The sequence below is a fragment of the Pantherophis guttatus genome, chromosome 4 (assembly GCF_059756535.1).
Source record: "Pantherophis guttatus breed Tessera chromosome 4, ASM5975653v1, whole genome shotgun sequence".
Taxonomy (NCBI): Eukaryota; Metazoa; Chordata; class Lepidosauria; order Squamata; family Colubridae; genus Pantherophis; species Pantherophis guttatus.
In genome coordinates, this window is record NC_142066.1 from 85,719,836 (window position 1) to 85,747,257 (window position 27,422).

The following is a 27,422-nucleotide window of genomic DNA, read 5'->3' on the forward strand; positions in this document are numbered from 1 at the left end:
GATGTTTCTCAGCCACTGTTAAGGCTGGGGCACTGTTAAGGCTGGATTACAAAAAGTTACACTTTTTGTAATCCAGCATTTATGGGCAGTTCTCACCTGGGCAGAAGTCAACTCACCCGGCTTTCAAACTCCCTGCTCCGCTCTCCGCTTCTCACTTCTCCTCCTCTCCTCCAGCACGATCTTTGTTCCCAGTTGCCATGGTTTTGGGACAGCCGTCATGGCTGTCGTTCCACTGCCGCCGGCATGAAGGGAAAGCCTCTGGCCCCGAGAAACCTGCCCGTTCCTCTTGGCCGCCCAAGGGGTCCCTTCTTGTCCCCCTGTCCCTTCAAGACAGGGGAGGTCCGAAGACCTATCAGTGGCAGCTTGGCAGACGGGGTTTTGGCAGAGCTCCGCGGAGCTCACCATTTCCCCATCTGTATCCCCGCGGCACCTAGGTGGACATATTCATTATAGTTGTCAGCTGCAGATGTCCGCCTGCCCACCCGAAGTACCACCTCGGTGAAAAAAACAACTCCATTGCGCTGCACCTCCTTCTGCAGCCAAACACACCCACCGTGCATGCCCTTTCCTCAAATGGGCTGTGCATGGGGCGCTTGGAGTGCGAGCAAGCAAGAGAGCTCTCCAACCTCTGTTGTGTGTGTGTGTGTGAGGGAGGGAGGGAACAATCTGAAGCCGAGGCACCCAAACTTCTGGCAGCGGCGCGGGTGGCTTCTGAGCAGTCCTAAATCAGCCAGCTCCATCTGACCTACTCCCTGAGTCTCGTCATTCTCCTCGCCCCCCCCCCCACTCAAGCAGTGGCAGGCTCTGCGGGACAACAGGACCTCTCATTTTTCCCACAGCACGGCATACGCTTGCTACCTCTGCTTGTCTGCTTGCAAGCGATGATCTTCTCTGCTTCTCTTGGGATGCTGGTGCAGGCACCATGGATGCATAGCTTGTTGGGGCTGAGCAGGGAAGCTGCTGCTTGAGTGGGGTGCGGGTGGGGGCGAGGAGAACGGCGAGACTCAGGAAGTAGGTCAGGTGGAGCTAGCTGTTCAGAAGCTGCACCCACCGCTGCCAGAAGTTTGGATGCCTCGGCTTCAGATCGCTTGCTCCCTCCCACACATGTAACACACACACACACACACACACACACACAAATAGAGGTTGGAGAGCTGTCTTGCTCGCTCGCTCGCTCTCCAAGCGCCCCATGCACAGCCCATTAGAGGAAAGGGCAAGCAAGGCTGGGCATGTTTGGCTGCAGGAGGAGGCCCAGGTGGAAGGCAGCTTTTTCAGCAGCATCCCCCTCCCCTCTTTGGATCGCCCTGCAAGGAGGAGGCTCTGCCTTTGCAGAAACGGGGTGGGCGCTTTTTACGGAGGATTGGTGGTGGGGATGCGCAGCCCTCCGGGATGAAGAGCAGGGCAAGAGAAGGCTCTGAGGTTCACCTGGGCAGTCAAGCCAGAGGGAAACTCAAAGCCTTGGGGGCTTCAGAAAGGCAGAATGTGCTTTTGTGCAGCTCCTGGCTTCTGTGACATTCTGTGAAAGACAGAATGTGCTACTGTTCTGTGTCAGAATGTGGAGCTCCTGGCTCTAATGGTAAGTGACGTGAATGACATCAAACTGGCCATGCCCACCCAGTCACATGACCACCAAGCCACGCCACACCAAGACATGCCCACAGAACCGGTAGCAAAAAAATTTAGATTTCACCCCTGATCTACACACCAGCGGAAAGTTGGTTGGGTGAGCTACCGCATTGGCAGGCAGCAGTTGCATGGCAGTCCTGCACATCCCTGCAGGCTTCCCTGCAGTGGGGCAGACAAATGGAAGAGGAAGGGGAGATTGCCCCTTCCTCCCTTGCACTCCAAAAATTGCCCCGCACCAGACAGGAGCAGTTGGATGGAGGAGGAAGGGGTGATCTCCCCTTCCCTCCTCCATCCCGCTGCAGGGCTACCACTGAGTTCTCTCCCACCAAAGCTGCAGGGCAACCAAGAGCAGCATGGCCAGGAAGGTGAAGAGCCCTTGCAAGGCCAGAAGCAGCAGATGCAGCTGGGCAGAGGTGACAGGGGAGCAGACAATGGTTGCCACCTGCTCCAGAGCGACAAAGTGAGCTGCAGAAGAGGGGGGCCCTCAGCTGCAAGGTTGCCTGGTGCCGCAGCAGGGCTGGGACTGGCAAGAGTGTGCATGAAACACCTCTAGGCACCCAGAGAGATAGAATAAGAGGCAGCTCCCGATCACCTCAGCTGATCCATGAATCATGATTAAGGGGCCCAGCTGCCATTAGCTTACTGGGGAAGGAATGCAGTGAAGAAAAATGGAAAAAAATAGAAGGAATAGAATTGGGAAATGGAAGCATTGTGAAAACATTAGCAAAGGATGATGGTTACAAATACCTAGGCATATTGGAAGCAGATAACATCTTGAATGGAAAAGTCAAAAAGTCAATGCAAAAGGAATATATCAGGAGGGTCCGCAAAATATTAAAATCAAAACTGAATGCTGGAGACATAATTAAAGCCATTAACACATAGACAGTTTCAGTGATACACTACCCTGCTGGAATCATCAACTGGACAATGGCTGAACTGGAAAATGTGCACCAGAAAATGCGTAAACTTTTGAATATGTACCAAGGTTTACATCTACAAATTGACATCGGCAGGTTGTACCTGCCAAGAAGAATAGGAGGCAGAGGACTATTGCAAATCCATCAAACTGTAGAAGAATAAAAATGAAGTTTGAATGGCTACGTGAACCAAAGTACAGAAAAATTGCTGCAGGCTGTGAAAACGGAGAACACTATAAAAACAACAGAAACAAAGGCAGAATATAAGGAAAAACAGCTGGATAACAGATTAAATAGATGGAAAACCAAAGCTTTGCATGGACAGCACTTGAAAAACATTGAAGGAAAATGTGATGACAACTTTACATGGGCATGGCTTAAGATGGGAACCATCAAGAAAGAAACAGAAGGTTTAATACTCACTGCTCAAGAACAAGTACTACAAACTAACGCCATGAAAGCAAAGATACAAAAATCCACCGACAATCCAAACTGCTGACTTTGCAACAATAAAGTCGAATTTAATATGTGAATGCAGCAAAATTGCACAAACTGATTACAAAGCTAGACACGACTGAGTTGCTAAATTAATCCACTGGTCATTATGTAAAAAATATGACCTACCTGTATCCAAAATGTCATGGGAACATAAAGTGGAAAAAGTTACAGAAAATGAGAAGGTGAAGATATTGTGGGACTTTTGAATACAGATGGATCATCACTTGGAACACTACACGCCAGATATCACTGTTGTCAAAAACCGAAACGTACAATTTATTGACATTGCGGTACCAGAAAATGCCAGAGTCGAAGAAAAAGAACTGGAACAAATCATGAAATATCACAACCTGGCCATCGAAACTACATGGCTATGGATGAATGATGTAACAGTGATACCCATTGTCATCAGGGCACTAGGTACCATGTCCAAGAATTTTATAAGATACATCAACAAATTGCAGCTTCCTGCAATAACACCAGCAGAATTGCAAAAAACTGAGCCACTTGGAACATTGTACATCTTAAGAAGGTACTTGGTTGATACCTAGGATGCTGGCAGCAACCCGTATCAACCATTAGCACCAGTCAATGGTATTTGTGATGTATTTTTGAATGTTCACTTGACTGAGTTTCATGTTTAATGAATAAAGTAAATCATCATCATCATCATCCACCCACACAAAACAAGCTATTGCCATCTGTTGCATGTTGAACTGTTTACAATGCTTTATTTGGCCATTTAAGGAATTCTCATATAGTAGGAAAGAGCATGTAGTGACAGTGACAGTTTACCATGTTGTTGTAAATATTGGTATATTTATCTTATAGGAAGTACATTAAGTAGCCGATTTTCTTGCATTTGTTTCTGTTTTGTACTTTCCCAGGCTTTATTGATTTTATTGTGGAACCTACTTTCACTGTGCTGAGTGATATGACTGAGAAGATTGTAACACCTCTCATCGAGGAAGCCTCTAACTCTGGTATGATGGGATTTAGGCGATCCAGGTCAGTAATCATATATATTTATAGTAGAATCTTCCTCTTTAAAGTGTGTGTTTTGATTGTGTTTGTGTTTGTATGTTTGTATAATTTTTTTATTTTTCTGGGGTAAAGAAAGAGTATTCAAGTCATTTGTGATATAATGATCAAAAAATTATCCAAGTTGACCAGGCTAATAAGACCATTACAAGAATAATATTTGGAAGAAGAGAAATATCCTGGGATGATTATGATAAATCCTTTGAGATTATTTTCTGGACCAAGTATATGTTATCTGCTCTTGATATTGAACCTTATTCCAAATAATATAATTGTAACTATAATACAGATACAATATTTAGAATAGTATCTAATTTATGTGACAGTAAATCTAGAGATAATTTCCCACTTTTCATTATGAAAACAATTTGATTTATTCACTACAAGCATCACTTTAAGGGTAAATGCCTTCTGCAACCCAGACTCTTTTTTTTCCTTTGCCCAAATGGCTCTTCAATAATGAATTAAAATCTGAGTAAATCAGAATATGCAGTGTTTGGATTGCCTTATCATCAACTCCATGCTTCTATGATCCCACCTTGTCAGCAGTTCAGCTGATTTCCAGTTCAGCTGTCATTCAACTAAAAATGGGATAGAGTTAGGAACAGACTATTTTTCCATTGGCGGGAACTTCTGTCCTTTCCCCTATGCTTTTCTCCCTCTTCATAGAGGTTCCATTGTAGTGACAATCATGCTGAGCAACTATTATTTCATCATGTCATTATTTTAATTTGTAAACAGAAGAGTGGATGTGAGAAGAGTTTAAAAGTATTCTCAAGGTTTGGGGAGTGAAAAGTATAGTAAAGTAGGAGGGGCTCCAACTTTAAAAAATTGGCAAGGAATATTCACATGTATCAAAACAAAAAAGTGAAAGGGAGAAGAAAATGGTAATGTCACTTAATATTTCTTAGCAATTAAAATGCCATTAATATTGTATATGCAATCCCAGTCTGAATAGCCTTAGCCCCTCAGAAGTCAAAAGATCAAGTGTCAAGAGCACTGGGTCAGAAGGAAGTGCCTCACTCAACTGTTCCATCCTCACTGTGGACTTCAAATGTTTTAAAGCCACCTGGACAGAAGTAGTGCAACAAAACCGAGAAAAGTGGAAAGCCCAAGCAATCAAAGGTAACAAAAACAGTACTGGAAAAAAATCTGCAGCAAAATGATGAATAACATAGAAAGGCTTGAAATGCATGCAGAGGAAAAGTTCCTAAAGATACTTGGAGGTTTCTGGTGAGACATTTGTGTGAACCACAATTTAAAAGATTTCAGTGGGAGCACTACTTGATCACATCTTTCCATATCTGATTCTTGCAGTGATATAGGAGAAGACATGAAGTGAAAGACTAAGGGGAGACTGTCTACTTCCTGGTAGATACTCAAGCTAACCCTTTCAATTCTAGATGAAAAGAGTACTGTGAATAAATTTTTCTCTGTATTATGGAAATCAGTTTCCTTGTATATTAATATTAATGCAAGGAAACTAGGACATCATGTAGAATATTGTGTATTGGTTTACTTTTTCAGTATTTTGATTTTCATGAATCAAATCCTCTCTATAAATTAATTTGACTTATTGTCTGTGGTTTAGTTCAATTCGAGGTCTCAGGGGAGGGGCGGGGGGGGGTAGCAGTTGTTATAAAGGAAGGTCTTGGTCCAAAGGAGGCCACTATACCTCAGATAGCCGGATGTGAGTCCCTCCTTGTGAAGTGGGGTCATTGGGTGCAGATGGGCTTGTTGATCGCATACCTGGCTCCCTGCCGCGTGGCGGCGGCCCTGCCTGAATTGCTCAACGTGATAGCCGGGGTGGCAGTTGATACCCCCAGGCTTATGGTTATGGGGGATTTCAACCTGCCATCCATCGATGAAACGTCTGAGGTGGTTCGGGAGTTCGTGGCTTCCATGATGGACCTGACCCAGTTAGTTCATGGCCCTACGCACACAGGGGGACACACTCTGGACTTGGTTTTTGTCTCTGGCCAGTGGCTGAATGATTTAGATACAGGGGATATAGTCATTGAGCCCTTGTCATGGTCAGATCATTCTCTCCTTCAACTTGACCTTCAAACTACTACACCCTGCCGCAGGGAGGTGGAACCAACTAGGTGGTTCCACCCCAGGCACCTGATGGATCCTGATAGGTTCCGGACGGAGCTTGGGCCATTCCCTGAGGTTCTGGCTCACGACCCGGCTGAAGACCTGGTGGTCGCCTGGGATAGGGCAGCTGCTGGAGCTTTGGACCGTGTCATGCCTTTGTGGCCTCTGACCAGCGCCGATCTCACTTAGCTCCCTGGTTTTCTGAGGAGCTGAGGGAGATGAAGCGCTGGAAAAGATACCTGGAGAGTGGTTGGAGGACTAGCCTTTCCGAATCTGACCGAACACTGGTGAGGTCTTATATTAAGACCTACCTAGTGGCAATAAAAACGGCAAAATTTAATTATTTTTCTGCTCTTATCATGTCTGCAGATAACCGCCCAGCCGCCCTGTTTAGGGTGACCCGCTCCCTGCTCCATCTGGAAGAGCGGGAAGACCCCTTGGAGGGTAGGGCTGAGGATTTTGTGCAGTATCTGCATGACAAAATCACTCAAATTCAGGAAGGCTTGGACTCTGACTGGGTAGATGCAGGTGGGGTGATGGAGGCAGGTCTTGAGAGTGTTATCTGGGAGGAGTTTGATCCAGTGACCCCCCAAAGACATGGACAGGATTCTGGGTAGACTCAGCGTGGCCACATGTTTATTGGACCCGTGTCCCTCCTGGTTGGTGCTGGCTTCCTGGGAGGTTACACGAGGCTGGCTCCAGAGGATTATCAACGCTTCTTTGAGAGAGGGCTGCTTTCCCGCTGCCTTGAAAGAGGCAGTGGTGAAGCCCCTCCTCAAGAAGCCCCCCCTGGACCCGGCTGTTTTAGCAAATTATCGTTCAGTCTCCAACCTCCGCTTTGTAGTGAAGGTTGTTGAGAGTGTGGTGGTGCGACAGTTCCCCCAGTACCTGGATGAAGCGATCTATCTTGATCCATTCCAGTCGGGTTTCAGACCTAGGTACAGCATGGAAATGGCATTGGTCGCATTGGTTGATGATCTCTGTAGGGCTCGGGACAGGGGTTGTTCCTCGGTCCTGGTCCTATTAGATCTCTCAGCGGCTTTTGATACCATCAACCATAGTATCATGCTGCGCCAGTTGGAGGGGTTAGGGGTGGGGGGCACCGTGTTGTGGTGGTTCTCCTCCTTTCTCTCTGACCGGTCGCAGTTTGTGTTGACAGGGGGCCAGAGGTCGACCTCGAGGCACCCTGTGTGTGGGGTGCCGCAAGGGTCGGTCCTCTTGCCCCTTCTGTTCAACATTTATATGAAGCTGCTGGGTGAGATCATCTGTGGTTTCGGGGTGAAGTTCCATCAGTACGCTGATGACACTCAGCTGTACATTTCCACCCCGGACCACTCCACTGATGCCCTTGACGTGCTGTCCTGGTGTCTGGAGGCCGTGCGGATCTGGATGAGGAGAAACAGGCTCAAGATCAACCCTTCCAAGACCGAGTGGCTGTGGCTCCTGGCGTCCCGATATAGTCAGCTGGCGCCATCTCTGACTATTAGGGGAGAGTCCTTGGCCCCCACGGAGAGGGCTCGCAACTTGGGTGTCCTCCTGGATGCATGGCTGTCCTGAGAAGAACATGTGATGGGCGTGGCCAGAGGGGCCTTCTATCAGGTTCGCCTGATTCGCCAGTTGCATCCCTTTCTGGATTGGGACACCTTGTGCACTGTCACTAATGCCCTTGTCACTTCCCGCCTGGACTACTGTAATGCTCTCTACATGGGGCTCCTCTTGAAGAGCACCCGGAGGCTCCAACTAGTCCAGAATGCAGCCACACAGGTGATTGTGGGAGCGTCATGGCGCTCCCATGTAACACATCTCCTGCGCAAGCTGCACTGGCTTCCGGTGGACCTCCAGGTGCGATTCAAGGTGTAGGTGACCACCTTTAGAGCTCTCCATGGCTTAGGACCTGGATACCCACGAGACCACCTTCTGCCACCGAGAGCCTCCCACCGGCCAGTATGCTCCCACAGAGAGGGGCTCCTCGGGATGCTGTCGGTCAAACAATGTCGACTGGCAGCCCCAAGGTGGAGAACTTTCTCTGTGGGAGCACCTGCCCTCTGGAATGAGCTCCCCCCAGAGATACGGAGGATTCTGGATTTATGTACTTTCCGCCGGGCCCTCAAGACTTTTTTATTTCAACAAGCAGGGCTGGCCTAACTTCTCCTATTGCTTAATTTTAATTTTAATTTTAAAAGGGGTATTTTAATTGTTGGGCCAAAATTGTTTAATATGTTTTTTAAACTGTTCTTAAATTTTTGTACTCTATGTGTTTACCTTTGGCTGTTGACCGCCCTGAGTCCTTCAGGAGAAGGGCGGTATATAAATTTAAATAAATAAAATAAAATAAATAAATTCTTTGAATTTTGTGAATTGGATTTTAGGATACACAGGCTGTAACTTGGTTTGTTTTCTAGCAATCTGCTCTGCCTAGTAATTAAGTTGGTCATTATAGATACACAATTGTCTTTCAGACAAAATAAACTTTAAATCTATGGATTTGTAATGTATATAGTTATTGTGGGACTTCCAAATGCTTTTCCTTAACATGCTACAAATACATTTGAATAGATATTTTCTTTTTTTAGTTGGCTGAATTTTAGTTGGTGTGCTGTGTCTGATCCAGTAAGAATTTGAATTATTTTTTATTTATTTATTGTTACAATAATTTGTTGCCCATTTGTTATCTAACATTCCTCATAAAGTGGTTAATAATGAATGCGATACTGTAAAGTAAAAATGTTGTAACTATTATTGAAAAAACAACACTCCCATAGGGCAACAAAAAAAAAATCTGGCAAGGGAGGGGGTGAGAGTCCAGCAGACCAGAATTCCTCTGGTTTCAAGGACCCTGATGCCATGTACATAGTGTACGTACTTGTGTACATAGGCACATTGTTGGTATCAGGAAATTTGTAAGCATACTGTTAAGGTTTGTAACCTCTTACATGCACAAAATGTTACTTTGTCTAAGTTTTATTTTTGGTCTACAAACTCCACCCTCCATCACCATACTCTTGATTTTCTGACATCCCTATCAACTTTTAAAGAGTTGACTCCAGTGGTGGGATTCAAATAATTTAACAATCAGTTCTCTGCCCTAATGGACAGCTGGGTAGGTGTGGCTGTATGGTCATATGACTGGGTGGGCGTGGCCAACTTGACATCACTCACCTCGAGGGGCACTTCTCCTCGCCCAGCCTCTCATGACAATGGGGATGCTGCAACAGTCATAAGTGTGAAAAATGGTCATAAGTCACTTTTTTCAGTGCCATTGTAACTTTTGAATGGTCACTAAAACAACTGTTGTAAATCAAGGATTACCAGTATAAAAATACAAAAAGCTTCTTTGCTTGCAAAAAGCTTCCCTAAATACCAATCATTAGATTAGAAATACCTGCAACCCAGAGTTACAAATCAGGCAAGGTGCTAGAGGATTTTGAGGAATTAAAATAGTTAAAATCCAATGATAACTATCAGCAGTCAACTCTTGCTCGTAAAGTGAAACATTTACAGAGAGGTCATTTAAGCTCTCTAGAAAGTGGGTGGGCATATTTGGGCTACAAAATGCTGAGCTAAAGAGACAAATTAACAAATTATATAGAAAACCAACCCAGGTTCAAGTCTCTGTCCTCCCCAGTTTGTCAAACATGGCTGGTCTCACTCACTTCACAAGTTATCCTAAGGAAATCATCCAGATTTAAGGAAAGATTTCATGCCCCCCAGAAAGGCAACAACAAAAAAAAAAAATCAATGCCAAACTTGCATCCTGCCTCTTGGAAGTATGCCCCAAAAGGACAGTGCCAGGAACTACTAAAGCAGTGAAGGAAGACCCACTCCCCAGATAGAAAAAGAAACCATGAGGCAGGAAAAAAGTAAAACACAATACAAAGAATTAAATCACAACAGTTTAAATCCTTTTAAAACTAAAACACAAGCCTTGTCTGGCTCATTGCCAGAGCTTACACCCAAGGCAATCTCAAATATAAACACTTGAGATAAGCCTAACTACAAAAAATGCAGTTAGCGCTAGAATGTAGCAAAAGAGCAAACACAGTAGCTGTTGCTTGTTAGACCAATTACCAGAACAAATAGACACAGGAATCAGACAGATTTCTCAACCCTGCTTCTTTTCAGGAACAGAGATTAACTTTCTTCCTTCCAAACAAAGCTGAATTGGGGAAAAAAAATTTTTTTAAATTTTTTATTGAAATTTATTATAATACAATACAGTACAATCAGTCAGACAGTGTTATTTTTCTACACAGATTAGATTGATTCTTCTTTTACTTATCGTAATATAACATAATTTACATATGCATCTTAAGATTTACATTAACTTTTATCTATTCTTTATTCTTTAAGGAGCCTTGGTAGTACAGTGGTTTAATGCACCCTGTTATTAACACAGCTGCCTGCAATTTCTGCAGGTTCGAATCTTACCAGGCTCAAGGTTGACTCAGCCTTCCATCCTTTCTAAGGTAGGTTAAATGAGGACCCAATTTGTGGGGGCAATAAGCTGACTTTGTATAAATATACAAAAGTATGAGGGCTATTGCTTAACGCATTGTAAGCCGCCTTGAGTCTCTGGAGAAGGGCGGCATATCAATCAAATTTTAAAAAAAAATTCTATTATCAATCCACCTGTACCAATAATCCCATACCGTATAATATTCTGAGTCTTCTTTCTCATTTAATTCTAACATTAATTTGTTCATTTCGGCACATTCTAGAACCTTCTGAATAATATGTTCCTCTGATGGTGTGTCCTTTCCTTTCCAATATTGGGGGTAAGCTATTCTTGCTGCAGTGAGTATATGTATGATTAGATATCTTACCCCCCCCCCCCGATATTTCATCTTTAGTATTCCCAGGAGAAATATTTCCGGTATCAATTCGATTTTTTCATTGGTTGATTCTTGTAGCCAATTTTGAATTTTTCTCCAATACCTCATTGCTTCAGGACAGGACCACCACATGTGAAAGAAGGTACCTTGGTGAAATCCACACTTCCAATATTTGGGGCTTACATTTGGATAGATTTTTGCTAATCTCGCGGGCGCTAGGTGCCATCTGTATAGCATTTTATATTGATTTTCTTTGTATGTTGCTGCTTTTGTTAATTTATAGTTACTATTCCAAATCATCTCCCATTTATCCAAATTGGGAAAATTATCCCATCAATAAATACAGGATTAAATGTCACCAAGCACAGAATTAAACTTCATCAGTTTTAGATCAAAACTCAGAAAGATTATGTAAACTCACGTTTGAATGTCAATCTTTCTAGCTAGCCAAGAAGCCTTGCTCATCTTGGTTCCTTGTCATTAAAAGCTTCATTATTCAATAATTTCTTCAAAGTGCTTATCATTGCATCCTGGCTGGAAGAACTCCAACAGGGGAGTATTTCCTCCCAACAGCAGTGTAAAAAACTTAAAATAATCCTTCCCCTTTAAGAAAGTCAAACCCCAGCAAAGTACAGTAAAGAAAGAAAAAACAACAACTCTGGAGAAGCTCGGGCAACAGTAAGTCTGGGTATACTGCCAAGAACCTTTAACTGTTACAATGTAATAAGGGTTAACCAAGAGGCAGTTTCTGTAAGCAGGGCAATAAAGATTAGGCTATAAACAACACAGGAATGTTTCCTTCCTGCCTTACAGGATTAGCCCTGTAAAGTGGAAAAAAACAAAAGGAGATTTCTTCCAACAACTGGTTCTCTGAACTGCTTAGAAAGTTAATAACCGGTTCCAGAGAATAGGTGAGAACCAATTGAATCCCACCACTGGTTGACTCTAATAATGAATAGAAAGGGAAAAGTGACAAAAAGCACATTAGCTACTTTTGGAATACAAATCAGTAGTGAGATCCTATTCAGGCCTCTTCAATACTACCATTGTACTGTCAAAATAATAGCCTTAGGTATGTATTAACTGAATGTTTTGAATCGCCAAACTTATAATTAATTATTTGAAACATTATTTATTTATTTTATTTATTTATTTATTAAATTTATATCCCGCCCTTCTCCCCAAAGGGACTCAGGGCGGTGAACAGCCGAGAATTAAAATAACATGCAATATAAAAGTTAAAATAATGAAGAATAAATTAAATTAAATGGCCACCCCAATTTAAAACCCCTAGCAATACAATTAAAAACCCTTAAAACCTATTCAGGCCAGGCCGGCTTGCTGAAATAAAAACGTCTTCAGAGCCTTATGGAAAGTGCGGAGATCCGGAATCAGCCGTATTCCGGGAGGTAGCTCGTTCCAGAGGGCAGGTGCTCCCACAGAGAAGGCCCTCCCCCTGGGGGCCACCAGCCGACATTGCTTGACCGACGGCACCCTGAGGAGGCCCTCTCTGTAAGAGCGTATTGGCCGGTGGGAGGTTATCGGTAGCAGCAGGCGGTCTCGTAAATACCCTGGCCCTAAGCCATGGAGCGCTTTAAAGGTGAGAACCAACACTTGAAGTGCACCCGGAAGACCACCAGTGCAGCTCGCGCAGGAGAGGTGTTATATGGGAGCGCCATGTTGCTCCCACAATCACCCGTGCGGCCGCATTCTGGACCAGTTGGAGCCTCCGGGTGCTCCTCAAGGGGAGCCCCATGTAGAGAACCTTAGCGTAGTCCAGGCGAGAAGTGACGAGAGCATGAGTGACTGTGCATAAGGAATCCTGACTCAGAAAGGGACGCAACTGGCATATCAGGCGAACCTGATAAAAAGCCCCCCTGGCCACGGCCGTCATATGCTCTTCTAAAGACAGCCGTGAGTCCAGGAGGACGCCCAAGTTGCGAGCCCCCTCTGTGGGGGTCAATGACTCACCCCCAATAGCCAGTGATGGCACCAGCTGGCTATATCGGGATGCCGGCATCCACAGCCACTTGGTCTTGGAAGGGTTGAGTCGAAGCCTGTTCCTCTCCATCCAGACCCGCATGGCCTCCAGACACTGGGACATCACTTCAAGGGCATCGTTGGGGTGGTTTGGGGTGGAGATGTACAGCTGAGTGTCATCAGCGTACAGATGCATCGCACCCCAAATCCACGGATGATCTCACCCAGCACATAAATGTTGAACAGGAGTGGCAAGAGGACCGACCCTTGTGGCACCCCACAAACAAGGCGCCTCGAGGTCGACCTCTGCCTCCCTGCCAACACAGACTGCGACCGGTCAGAGAGATAGGAGGAGAACCACCGCAACACCATGCCTCCCACCCCCAACCCCTCCAGCTGGTGCAGCATGATACCATGGTCGATGATATCAAAAGCCGCTGAGAGATCTAATAGGACCAGAACAGAGGAGCAACCCCTGTCCCGAGCCCTCCAGAGATCATCAACCAATGTGACCAATGCCGTTCCCGTGCGGTACCCAGGCCTGAAGCCGGACTGGCATGGGTCTAGATAGACGGTTTCATCCAGGTATTGCGGGAGCTGTTGCACAACCACACTCTCAACAACCTTCGCAATAAAGCGAAGGTTGGAGACAGGATGGTAGTTAGCCATAACAGCCGGATCCAGAGAAGGCTTCTTAAGGAGGAGCCTCACCACCGCCTCTTTCAAAGCAGGCGGCAGGAAACCCTCCCCCAAAGAAGCATTTATAATCCTCTGGAGCCAGCCTCGCGTAACCTCCCGAGTAGCCAGTACCAGCCAGGAGGGACACGGGTCCAGTAAACATGTGGTTGCATTTAACCTCTCCAGAATCCTGTCCACGTCCTCAGGAGTCACAGGATCGAACTCATCCCAGATAACATTCTCAAGACCCGCCTCAGCCACCCTGCTGGAATCTATCCAGTCAGAGTCCAAGCCTTCCCGAATCTGAGTGATTTTATCGTGCAGATACTGTGCAAAATCCTCAGCCTGCCCTTGCAAGGGGTCCTCCCGCGCTCCCTGATGGAGGAGGGAGCGGGTCACTCTAAACAAGGTGGCTGGGCAGTTATCTGCCGATGCAATAAGAGCGGAAAAGTAATCACACTTTGCCGCTTTTATCGCCACTAAATAGATCTTAATATGAGACCTAATTAGTGTTCGGTTGGATTCGGAGCGACTGGCCCTCCAACCACTCTCTAGGCGTCTTTTCCGGCGTTTCATCCCCCTCAGCTCCTCGGTGAACCAGGGAGCTGGGCAGGTCCGACGCCGGACCAGAGGCCGCAAAGGCACGACATGATCCAAAGCCCCAGCGGCCGTCCTATGCAATCTCAATTGCAACATAGCATTATGAATCAGCAATAAATGGCAAACATCAAAACATTATAATCTTTTGACATTTGATTAAGAATCAGGATAATGATAATTGCCTAGAACCAGAAATACTTTAATGTAAGGTGCTCTATCCATGTAGAATGCAATACTTTTCTCTTTGAATGTGACATTGTGGGAAATGTGACATTGTGGGTTTGTTTTGTTTTTTTTGTACTCGGTGTCTTTTAATATGTGGGCAAAATTTATTGTAAGCTCCTTCTGCTTACAATATTACTATTCAAATTAGGAATCAGAATAAACATATTCCCCCAAAGAACAGAAGACAGGAAGGTAACAAACCTAATGTATGATGTTTTATTATTATTAATTTGATTTATATGCCGCCCTTCTCCGAAGACTCAGGGTGGCTTACAATGTGCTCAGCAATAACCTTCATCCTTTTGTATATTTATACAAAGTCAGCTTATTGCCCCCACAAACTGGGTCCTCATTTCACCTACCTTAGAAAGGATGGAAGGCTGAGTCAACCTTGAACCTTGGCGAGATTCGAACCCTGCAGTAATTGCAGGCAGCTGGTCTTAATAAGCTTAATAACAGGGTGCCTTAAACCCCTGTACTACCAAGGCTCGATGTAAGTTCACATTTAATTTTGATTGCCTTCTCTTATTTTGTTTATATTAACACCAGCTTTCTCTAGTAGGGTTTTTTTAGGACTACAAATCTATCAGAAGTTCTAAGTTATTTGCAAAACTTTTGCATACTGTCTTCAAGGAGTTTTCATCAGTTCATTTTTTAAACTAAAAATGTATTATGAATTTTGTATAGTCCACACCCCAAATAATTGAAGATAAATTGTATTTATTTTTTTCTGCTAGCTCTGCTTTTGTCCATTGAATCTTTTGATATGGTTATTTGGAGCAGTATAGCTATGTCCATAGGATGAAAGTCTTGGAGTCATCAACCTCATCCAGAAGTCTTCTGGATCTATATAATTTGGCCTGCCTTCTTATCTTCTTATCTATTTTTGATGGTTATAGTTGCTACTTTATATCTTACAGAGTGCCTTACCTGCTGTCCTCTTTCTAAGCCAATCATTGTATGAGATAGAGCACCTACAGCATAATCAACATAGATTACTGCTCTTCTGGTGAATTAGGAGAAAAAAAAGGGGGGGATGAAATAGTTTCTATACCGCCATTTTCTTGTGATGTATGATTGAGGGAGGTGACTAGGGGATTCAGCCCTTCATACCCCTCTTTTGAGAAAATACACCAATTTTCCACAGGTGTAACTATGCAAAATGTAAACTCAAGTTTATTATAAAGGAAAAAGTGATCTTTTTTTTAAAAAAAAACTTTTTTCTCTTTAAATATTAATGGGCAACTCTTCCTTGTTCAAAGATAGGAAGGCAGGGCTGCTTCAGAGCTGCTTCCCAATGAGCTAAATCTAAAAGAAGACACAGGATTCCAGTCAGAGCACAAATTACTTCTGTATTATTCAGCTCAAAATGTTACTGAGTTCCAAGCTTATCAAGAAATAGTAACTACCTCAAAACTATAAAAACTGAATTCAGGCATGGAATAAAAATATGTAATGATTATGGGAATTGATATAGTACTGCCTAACAGTATCACAGAATGACTCCCTTTAGCATTTAAAAGAACAAAATGGTTTCTTTTCTCCTGAATATGTGGGATAAAATTGAGGGAATGTTTTTTTTTATATTTATTTATTTATTTGTCAAGCATACATAAAATAACAGGTAAAAGTATAAGCATAATTTGAATACATGAAAAGAGTAAGAGTAAAAAGGAACATTAGGACAGGGATGGTGCACGCTGGTGCACTTATGCATGCCCCTTACAGACCTCTTAGGAATCGGGTGAGGTCAACAATAGACAGTTTGAGGTTAAAGTTTTGGGGTTTTAGGGAAGAAACCACAGAGTCAGGTAGAGTCAGTGCATTCCAGGCATTGACCACTCTGTTACTGAAGTCATATTTTCTGCAATCGAGTTTGGAGCAGTTAACCTTGATTTTGTATCTATTATTTGCTCATGTATTGTTGTGATTGAAGTTGAAGTAGTCATTGACAGGTAGGACATTGTGGCAGATAATTTTATGTACTACGCTTAGGTCAGACTAAAGTCGGCATAGTTCTAAGTTGTCTAAGCCCAAAATTTCAAGTCTGGTGGCATAAGGTATTTTATTGCTGGTAGAGGAATGGAGGACTCTTCTTGTGAAACATCTCTGAACTCTCTCAATTGTATTAATGTCCAATATGCAGTGTGGGTTCCAGACAGATGAGCTGTATTCGAGAATAGGTCTAGCAAATGTTTTGTATGCTGTAGTTAGTAGTACAATATTACCAAAGAAGAAGCTATGCAAGATTACGTTAACAACTCTTAATGCCTTTTTGGCAATGTTGTTACAATGGACTCTGGCACTTAGATCTTTAGAAATGAGTATTCCAAGATCCTTGACAGAGTGAGGGTAATCTACAAGGTCATGTCCATCTAATTTATATTTTATGTTTTGATTTTTTTTGCCAATGTGCAGGACAGAGCATTTGTTGGTTGAGATTTGAAGTTGCCACTTATTGGACCAATCTGACACATAGTCAAGGTCTTTTTGAAGGGTAGTTGCATTGTCGGTGGTGTTGAATAGTTTAACATCATCAGCGAAGAGAATGCAGTTGCTTTTAATATGTTTGCAAAGGTCATTTATGTAAAGTATGAAGAGTGTTGGACCTAAAACACTGCCTTGGGGAACACCACTGTTAACAGGTACAGGATTTGATAGAGCACTTCCTATTTTGACCACTTGTTGTCTGTTTGACAGGAAGGCAGCTATCCATTTATATAGGAGTCCAGAAATGCCATAGGATTTTAGTTTTAGAAGTAATTTGTTGTGTACCACTGAATTAAAAGCTTTACAGAAGTCTATGTAAATTGTATCTATTGCTTTGCCCTGATCGAGTTGTGTAGTCCATATGTTTTTGCAATGTAGTAGTTGTAGATAACAGGATAATTTTTTTCTGAAACCAATTTTTTTGTTGGAGAGTAGGTTTTGTCTCTAGGTGGAGGGTAATAGATTGGTTAATGATTGATTCCATGACTTTGCAGGTGATGCAACATAAAGAAATTTCAACTAGACTAGGGTCTCCCTTTTTAAAGATAGGGAGGACCGTGGCTTGTGACCATTGGTAGGGCAAGGAGCTGGTATTGAAAGATTTTTCAAAAATTATGCTTAGAGGTTCTGCAATTGCAGTGGAAAGCTTTTTTAAGAAGTATGCACATAGTCCATCAGGTCCAATAGAGATAGTTTTAGATTGCATAGTGCCTTTTCAATGTTGTCTTCTGTAAAATCGATATGTATAAGATCACCGTAAATTGTTGTAATTGTCTATAGTATGACTGGGAAATATTTGGGTATGTGTTGTTGCTGTTTACAAAGACTGAGCCAAAGAATGTGTTAAAGAGATTGGCTTTAATGGTTTCATCAATACAGTCTTTGTCATTTGGTCCTTTTAGGAGTGGGATGAATCTCGAGTCTTTAAGTTTGTTGTTTACAAAATTATAGAAGGCACGGATGGATTTTGTGTGTAGAAGGTTTTCCTCTTGCTTGATGTGATAATTGGTGCATTCAGTCTTTATTTGTTGGCATAAGTTTTTGTAGCAGTTTTTCAAGTTAGCTACGTAGTTAGTTTTGTTTTTTCGCCAAAGATATTTTTTTCTGGATTGTAGCTTCCTTATTGTTATTAGTAGTTTATTTTTTTTATTTTATTTTTTTGGTTTTGGGGGATATTAATGGTACGTAAAGTTTAATGTTTCTTTTGACTTTGCGCAAGAAAATGTTGTAATGGTCGTCAGAAGTATTACAGCCAGAGAATAGAATTTGCCAATGAAGATATGAGAGTTCATTGTCTATGAGATCGTAGTTGGCTTTTTTAAAGTTATAACTGGGAATCACATCATTATGATGATTTTTGTGAGGACGTAAGTTGAGACAAGAGTCAATCATGCTGTGGTCGCTGTTGGAGAATGGTTCTTTTATTTGTAGACCATAAATTGAGTTTAAACTGTTGCAGAAGATGAGATCAAGGCAGTTGTTGAGTCTAGTGTTGTTAGTTATTAGTTGATCAAATCCCAGATTAGTTACAGTATTGTACAGAGTTGCATGTATAGGTTCAGTTGTTCATTTGTTTAGGGTCCAATTAATAAGTGGTAAGTTAAGGTTACCAAGAAAGATTATAGGGTGTGGGCAGGAGGCTGCCCATGTTAGTAGTGAAGTTAACTTGTTTGCATGTTTGATGTCGTAATCTGGGGCTCTGTAACATAGTAAGAATCGAAATGTGGTATTCAAGGACAGGTCACAGACGATGGTCTCAGGAAGAGCAAGCTCCTGTGTAACTTGAATATTTTTTGGGGGGGGAAAGTTTTTCTGTTTTATTTCTTATACACATAATATAAAATGTACATTTTCTTATACATAATTAATCCTACATATACAATTTTCCTTAAAGAAAGCATTAAAATAAGGGATTTTAATTACATTCGGAGTTGCTCTTCTACCCTTTCTTCCCTCATTTCGCAACAACCCTTCTTCTTCTTCTCCTCCCCTTCCTCCTCTCCTTTACTACTTTCTCTTCCCTCCTCTCCTACCTCATCCTACTTCCCCTTCCTTTCCCCCACTCCTCTCTTCTTTCCCCCCTACTCACTTTCTCTCCTACTCCTATCCCCTACCCTTCCTTCCTCTCCTTTTCCCTTTCTTCCATTCCTCTCCCTCCCTCTCCTCTTCCTACCCTCTCCTCTTCTCTCCTTTCTATCTTCTTTGCTGTGGAATATTCTCCTTGTTTGGTATCCGAACAACTCCTGTATTCTAATAGTATATACTTTCTTTCAATTTCTTTTCAGATTTATTCTATAAGTATTATCATCATAATTGTACACTTATTATTATTATCTTCTTTCTTTTCTCCCCTCCCATCCCCCTTTTTCATTTACTCTGGTGTCATCTGGGTTTCTATTTCTTTTTTATCCTCTTCCTCATTTAACTTTCTATTAACTTTCTATCAGTTGGGCTTGTTGTTGACATACCTGCCTCCCAGCTACATGACAACAGCCCTGCCTGTGCTCCTAGAGGCAGGAGCCGGGTTGGCGGTGGAATTCCCCAGGCTTATGGTACTCAGGGACTTCAACCTACCATCACTTGGCGAATTCTCAGATGGGGCTCAGGAGTTCATGGCTTCCATGACAACCATGGACCTGACCCAAGTAGTTCAGGGTCCGACCCGTGAGGGGGACACACGCTCGACCTGATATTTCTCTTGGGGCAGTGGAGATATGATCTGGAATTAAGGGGTATAGAGGTCTCACCCTTGTCGTGGTCATATCATTTCCTGTTGAGGCTGGACTTTAATACACCACTCCTCCATCGCAGGAAGGCAGAGCCGATTAAGTGGTTCTGCCCCAGATGCCTAATGGACCCTGAGGGGTTTCAGAAGGAGCTTGGGGAGATACCTGACTCCCTTGTCCACAGACCGGCCAAGACCCTAATGGCTGCCTGGCATAAGGCGGCATCTGGGGCATTGTACCGGATTACACATTTGTGGCCTCTCAATGGCAGGAAAGCTCCCTGGTTTACTGAGGAGCTCTGAGAGATGAAGCACCAGAAAAGACGTCTAGAGCGATGCTGGAGCACCAGTAAATCCGAATCCGACTGAACACTTTTAAGAGCCTTTGTTAGGACTTACTTAGTGGCTATACGGGTGGCAAAATGTTCACATTTTTCCGCACTTAGTGCATCTGCTGATTCTCGCCCAACCACCCTATTTAAGGTAACTCGCTCCCTCCTTAAGGTTGGGGGAATGGAGGAACCCTTGCAGGGTAGAGCTGAGGAATTTGTACAGTTTCTGTCAGATAAAATCACTCAGATTCGGAAGGACCTGGACTCTGATTGGGCAATACCGACCAAGATGACAGGGGCGGATCTTAGTCCTATTGTGTGGGAGGAGTTTGAGCCAGTGACTCCTGAGGAAGTGGACAAGGCTGTAGGGGCGATGAGTTCCTCCACTTGTTTGTTGGACCCGTGCCCCTCCTGGCTGGTTTTGGCCAGCAGGGAGATGACACGAGGCTGGCTCCAGGCTTTAGTTAACGCATCCTTGAGGGAGGGGTCCTTCCTGCAGCCCTTAAAGGAAGCGGTTGTAAGGCCCCTCCTCAAGAAGCCTTCCCTGGACCCAGCAGAATTAAAGAATTTTTGGCCAGTCTCCAACCTACTCTTTATGGGAAAGGTTGTAGAGAAGGTGGTGGCACTTCAGCTCCTGTGGTCATTGGATGAAACGGATTATCTGGACCCTTTTCAGTCCGGTTTCAGACCTGCCTATAGCATGGAAACTGCTTGGTCACGCTGATGGATGATTTCTGGTGAGCCCGAGACAGAGGTCATTCGTCTATCTTGGTGTTACTTGACCTCTCAGCGGCTTTCGATACCATTGACCATGGTATCCTTCTGGGGCAACTAAGGGAGCTAGGAGTGGGAGGCACCGTGTTGCAGTAGTTCGTGTCCTATCTCTCTGGTCGATCACAGTTGGTGCTGGTAGGAGGACAGAGGTCATCCCCTAGGCCCCTCATCTGCGGGGTGCCTCCGGGCTCAGTCCTCTCTCCCCTCCTATTTAACATCTACATGAAACCACTGGGTGAAATCATCCGATGACACGGGATGGGATATCAGCAATATGCTGATGATACCCAGCTGTATATCTCCACCCCTTGTCAGTTCAGTGAAGCAGTAGATGTGATGTGCCGGTGCCTGGAGGCTGTGAGGATCTGGATGGGAGTCAACAGGCTCAGACTTAACCCAGACAAGACCGAATGGCTCTGGGTATTGCCCCCTAAAGACTATGTCGATTGTCCATCCTTGGTTCTGGGGAGGGGGTGAGAAAGTGCCCCCCTCAGAATGGGCTCGCAATTTGGGTGTCCTTCTAGACTCACAGCTGAGACTGGAACAACCTCTGACATCTGTAGCTAGGGGGACCTTTGCATAGGTTTGCCTGGTGCACCAATTGTGACCCTACTTGGATCAGGAGGCTCTCCTCACAGTCACTCATGCCCTTGTCACCTCATAGTTGGATTATTGCAACGTGCTCTACATGGGGCTGCCCTTGAAAAGTGTTCGGAGACTACAGTTGGTCCAGAATGCAGCCGCATGAGTTATAGTGGGTGCACCTAGATACACCCACATTACACCAATTCTCCGCAAGCTACACTGGCTCCCTATTGGTTTCTGGGTGCAATTCAAGGTGTTGGTCATTACCTTTAAAGCCCTATATGGCTCAGGGCCAGGCTATCTTCAAGACCGCCTTCTACCACATAGCTCCCAGCGACTGGTAAGATCCCACAGACTCGGTCTCCTCCGGGTCCTGTCAGCTAAACAATGTCGGCTGGCAGGCCCATGGGGGAGGGCCTTCTCTGTGGCTGCCCCGGCTCTCTGGAATTAATTACCTCCTGAGGTCCGGACCGCCCCCACCCTATTGGCCTTCTGCAAAGCAGTGAAGACCTGGCTCTTCCGGCAGGCCTGGGGCCGTTGATCTCGTTATGATGATCTTGCGAGACCCGGCCACGAATTGTAGTGCATGTGTTTTAACATTTTTAAAGTTTTTAATGTTTTAATGTTTTTCTTTTAACATTTTTTATGGGATTGTTCGCATTGTTATATTCTTTGTTGTAAGCCACCCAGAGTCCCGTGGCAGTTGGGTGGCATAGAAATGTGACTAAATAAATAAATAAATAAATAAATAAATAAATAAATAAATAAATAAATAAATAAATAAATAATAAATAAATAAATAAATAATAAATAAATAAATAAATAAATAAATAAATAAATTATCTAATCATTTATCTATCCTCTTATCTTCATATTTCTTTTCTAACCATATATAAAATCTTCCCCATGTCTTGAAATACACTGATTCCTCTTTATCTCTTATTCTTAGAGTTAATCTATTCATTTCCGCACAGTCTAAAATCTTTTTTATTACTTCACCTTCTGACAGAATTTTTTCTGTCTTCCAATTTTGTGCAAACACAATTCTTGCTGCTGTTATTATATGTATAGTTAAATACACTTCTTCTTTACTATATCTCTCTGGGAGAATACCCAATAAAAAACCCTCTGGTTTTAATTCTATAGATTTTTTTTTATTGGCTTTTATTGTGAAAATATAGAAATACAATTCTGCGTTTTTCGGTTCCGTGGTGTTAAATTATTTAATTATTATTATTACTATTACTATTACTATTATTATTATTATTGTTATTGTTATTGTTATTGTTATTATTATTATTATTATTATTTTATTTAGTATTTTTTATTTAATATATTAAATTTTTTAAACTTTTTTCTTTTTTTTATTTTTAAACTTTTAAATTACTAACATTACAAACAACATATACAATGTTTCACCCTGTGCTATACATAAGAAAGGAAGATTTGGTTCTTCGGATATATCCTCATGATTGCCAAAATCCACGTTCTCGGGGTACAGGTACCGAAGCACCCAATTTTCCCAGCGCATAGTCCACAAATGGTTTCCAAATTTTCCAGAAAATATCTTCTTTATAATCACTATTTCTAATTTTAATATCACATGTCATTTTATCGTTTAAAGCTAATTTCCACATTTCACAATACCATTCTTCTATTCTAAAATTCACATCTAATTTCCAATATCTGGCTATTATAATTCTACCCATTATAATCATAATTCTAATCAATTCTTTCTCATATTTTGTTGGTTCTATTTCCTTAATTATCAACAGTAATATAGTTTCTGGTCTCAATATTATTGCTTTCCCCATCATTTCAAATATTTATTTATTTATTTATTTATTTATTTATTTATTTAATTTGTATACCGCCCTTCTCCCAGAAGGGACTCAGGGCGGTGAACAGCCAAAATTAAAAAACATACAAATGCAAAAGTTAAGATAATTAAAAGAATTAAATCATTGGCTACCCAAATTTAAAACCCAAAATCCATAAAATTTAAAATCCCAATTAAAAAACCATTTAGGCTAGGCCGGCTTGATGAAATAAAAACGTCTTCAGGGCTTTACGGAAGGTCCGGAGGTCCAGGATCAATTGTGTTCCAGGAGGCAGCTCATTCCACAGGGCGGGTCCCCTCACAGAGAAGGCTCGCCCCGACATTGCCTGACCGACGGCACCCCAAGGAGGCCCTCTCTGTGAGAGCGTATTGGCCGGTGGGAGGTTATCGGTAGCAGCAGGCGGTCTCGCAAATACCCTGGCCCTAAGCCATGGAGCGCTTTAAAGATGAGAACCAACACCTTAAAGCGCACCCGGAAGGCCACCGGGAGCCAATGCAGCTCGCGCAGGAGAGGTGTTACGTGGGAGCGCCACGTCGCTCCCATAATCACCCGCGCGGCCGCATTCTGCACCAGCTGGAGTTTCCTCCAATTGTTGCCAAAACTTTTAAACTTTATCACATTTGTACCACATATGTTCATAAGTCCCTAATTCCATATCACATCTCCAACATTGTTTACTAATTTTGTTATCCATTAATGACAATCTTAATGGAGTCAAATACCATTTCCAAACAACCTTATAATTATGCTCTTTAATCCTTACAGATAAAGTCTTCATAATTCTACTCTTCCAATTCACGTTCCAATCTAAATCTGATATTTTAATATTAAGTTCTTTTTCCCAATTCGTCTTCATCACCCTTTGTGGGTTTCCATCAAAATTTATAATCTTATATATCTTATTAACGAGTCCCTTTAGCCCAATTTCATCTTTCATAATTTGGAATACTAAATGTTCAAATTCAGTTTTACTTCTACTTATTGAACAATTGTCCCTTACCTTCTTAGTCCATTTTTCTATCTGTATTTTTTCAAACCAGCCTAAACCCAATTTTTCTTTTTTTTTTTATTGAAAAAGTTTTCAAATACAAATTTCCCCCCCTTTTTTCTTCCCCCCCTCCTCCCTAACCCCCCCTCGCCACCCATCCCCCCCTGTGACTTCTTCACAACAAAAACCTAATTCATAACAGATTACGTAATATTTTACCATCTCCTTACTCCTCCTCTATATACTGACCCTTACTTACTAAAAATATTATTATTATTGATATTGTTACTTTCCCCTTTTACCATACATTTCAAAAAAAAGCTGTCTACTATAACATTGTATGATAACTTCTAATTTAGCATAATATTATTATAACTCCCAATTTAGCAATAATCTGCCCTTTTTCTCCTCCCCCAAACTTATATCTATGTATTATTACAACATTTCAAAACAACCTTCCACTTTAAGACTATATAATAAATCCTACTTTAACATTTATTCTTTGTGTATATTAATATAACATTTCAAAGCAGCCTTCCCCATAAATCCTAATTTAACATTTATTCAACTCTATCCATTTCCTCCACTCCCCTAAATATATCACTTAAACATCCCTTTTCTTAAACTAATCAATCAGTAAACTAACATGTTTCCACCCACTTTCCTACAAAATTACCATGCACAACAATTCTTAATATCTTTAATCCACTACCCACTCTACTCTATATATATATATATATATATATATATATATATATATATATATATATATATATATATATATATGTAAATATTCCGTTATTAAAAAAAAAAAGACAATGACTTTAAGTTTATAATCCATATAATATCTTCTTTGATGTCTTTCCACTAGATTGTTGAGTCCCTCATCCATAATTGGGTAACATAGCATCCTGGTGCAACAGTTTGTTCAAAGTCTTCAGTCATCATCTGCCCCCATCAGTAATGAATATCCTCATATATGTATAAAAGTAAAAACAACTACCCGAGTGACATTATAATTATATTCCATATAGTTGTAATTGTGGCTTTCATCAGGATTATAAATTCCCATCATCCTAATGGGTAACAACCAGATCTTCTGCATGCCCCAGCGTAGCTCTCTTGCCTTGTAGCTCAAGATAGTTATGATATATTTATCAATACAAGAAAGAAATCCAAAGTAGATAATTCAAATCCAACAGTTTAAGGCTCTTTTCACATCCCAAAATTACGGTATTGCAGAAGTCTGTCACTGTCCTCAGGATGATATTAACCAATACTTCACCTCCACTCCACTATCTTTTCACATATTCATTCATTTTTTTAAAAATCACTGGCTTCACTGTTGCTTAATTTAGAAATTTCTGTTTTTGTGAGACCTATTTCTTTTTTTCTTTTCTTTTTGTGGGTTTAATTTCCATCCTGTTTTCCTTTCCACAAGTTGTATATCAACTGATCGGTTTTCATTCTGCTTTATAAGTTGATCTTGTTGATTTTGTTTTTGTATCTCATATTTCTTTTTTGCCAATTGTATGTCAGCTAATTGATTTCCATACTTGTCTTTGACTTGGTGAATCATCACGTTGAGGTCGGATGCCGCTTCTCTCATATTTGTAGATAATCCAGCTGGGGTATCTAAAGAATCCAAAGGCAATTTGTCTACCGCAACCTCTGTAATTCGATGTTTTCCCTTTATTTCCAACTCCTTCTGCTTATCCTGTATTGTGCCTAAAGATGTTAAGTTCATTTTCAAAAATTTTTGATAAAATTCTTCCACTTTTTCAACAGTATCTAGTTGGTATCTTTCTCCTTGATATCTCAATATTATACCAACTGGAGCATCCCACCTAAATAAGATATTTCTGTTTTTTAACTCAGTCACCAGAAAACCAAATTTCTTCCTTTCCGTTAACATCTTGAGGGGGAGCTCTTTGTAGATCCATATCTTTCTTCCATACAATTGCAAAGTAGAATTGAAGGAATTTTGCACAATATTATTCCTAATTTCTTTATCTGTAAAATAAATCACCACATCTCTAGGCAATTGCCTTTGCTTTGCAATCCAGGAGTTTATTCTGTAAACTCTGTCAATCCTACAAAACACTTCCTCAGGTTGAACCTTTAAAATCCCAGCCAGAATATCAGAAGATATTTTCCTTAAATCATCTCTGTTATTTTCCTGCAAACCTCTCAGTCTGATCGCATATTCTATAAAATTGTATTGCATCATTAGAACCTCTCTTTCAATCCGTTGTTGTAAATTTTCTGCATTACAAGTCTTTTGTTCAACCTCCATTTTAGATTTTTCTTCTGAACTATTGTCTTGAATGTTTGTCAAATCATTTTCAATTTTTTGTATTTTATTGTCCAAATTGTCCTCAATTTCTTCCACTTTAGACTCTAATAAGTTAGTATTTTCATCCAACTTAATCATAAATTCTACAAAGCCATTAGCCATTTTTATAATCTTTCGATCCAGAATATCAAGCTTTAATTGCACTAATTCTTTAATTTCCTGCTTAAATTTTTCAAAGTTCTGATTCACAATCTCATCCCTTCTTACAATCTCCTCCAAAAGAAATTCAATTATATTAAAATCAGTTTTCTGAGACTGGAGCTTTAAAACTTGTTCACGTAATTTATTAAGGGGGGAATCCCCCCCCCATTGCTTGTTTGTCCGGCTTTAATGCCATATTTCAACACAGACAAACTATTTTAAAAAAAAGAGAAAAGAGAGGCAACACAGAAAAAAAAAAACTTCTTTCCAACCAAGATCAATATCAGATCTCCAGGAAGAGAAAAACACAAAAGTAGAGCTTTATTTTCAAGTGTAGCCAAAAGTATTTATTCCGCTACTTTGTATCTCAATAGGAAACGGAAGGACTCTCCCTTTCAGCCCCTTCTCAAGCCTCGGCAATCGCCCTTTTTAAAGATTCTTTTTTCCTTTTCCTTTACCTTCTTCAATAATTATTATAAAATAAGTGAGATACTTGCGATTCAGGGTTACAGGTCCAGCTCATATCCCTTCAAATGTAGCCAGGAGCATTTATTCTGCTACTTTGTGACTTAATAAGAAACGGAAGGACTTTCTCTTTTCAGCTTCCCTGCTCCAGTTTCGGCAATCGCCATTTTAAAAGGTCTTTTTTACTTTGTTGAATATCCTTTGCGAAATAAGTATTAATACTTGCAA

The 27,422-nt window shown here is 41.8% G+C and overlaps 1 protein-coding gene across 5 annotated transcripts in view; it reads left to right on the forward strand.

Moving 5' to 3' along the window:
* The window catches only part of PDE1C (phosphodiesterase 1C), a 1,150,117-nt gene that overhangs the window by 925,685 nt on the left and 197,010 nt on the right, over positions 1 to 27,422 (forward strand). For all 5 annotated transcript variants that reach the window (XM_060686088.2, XM_087894093.1, XM_060686092.2 and 2 more), the window contains 2 exons: positions 3,932 to 4,052; positions 5,035 to 5,210. In XM_060686088.2, the coding sequence (XP_060542071.1) occupies positions 3,932 to 4,052; positions 5,035 to 5,210 (297 nt within the window). The remainder of the gene's footprint in view (positions 1 to 3,931; positions 4,053 to 5,034; positions 5,211 to 27,422) is intronic.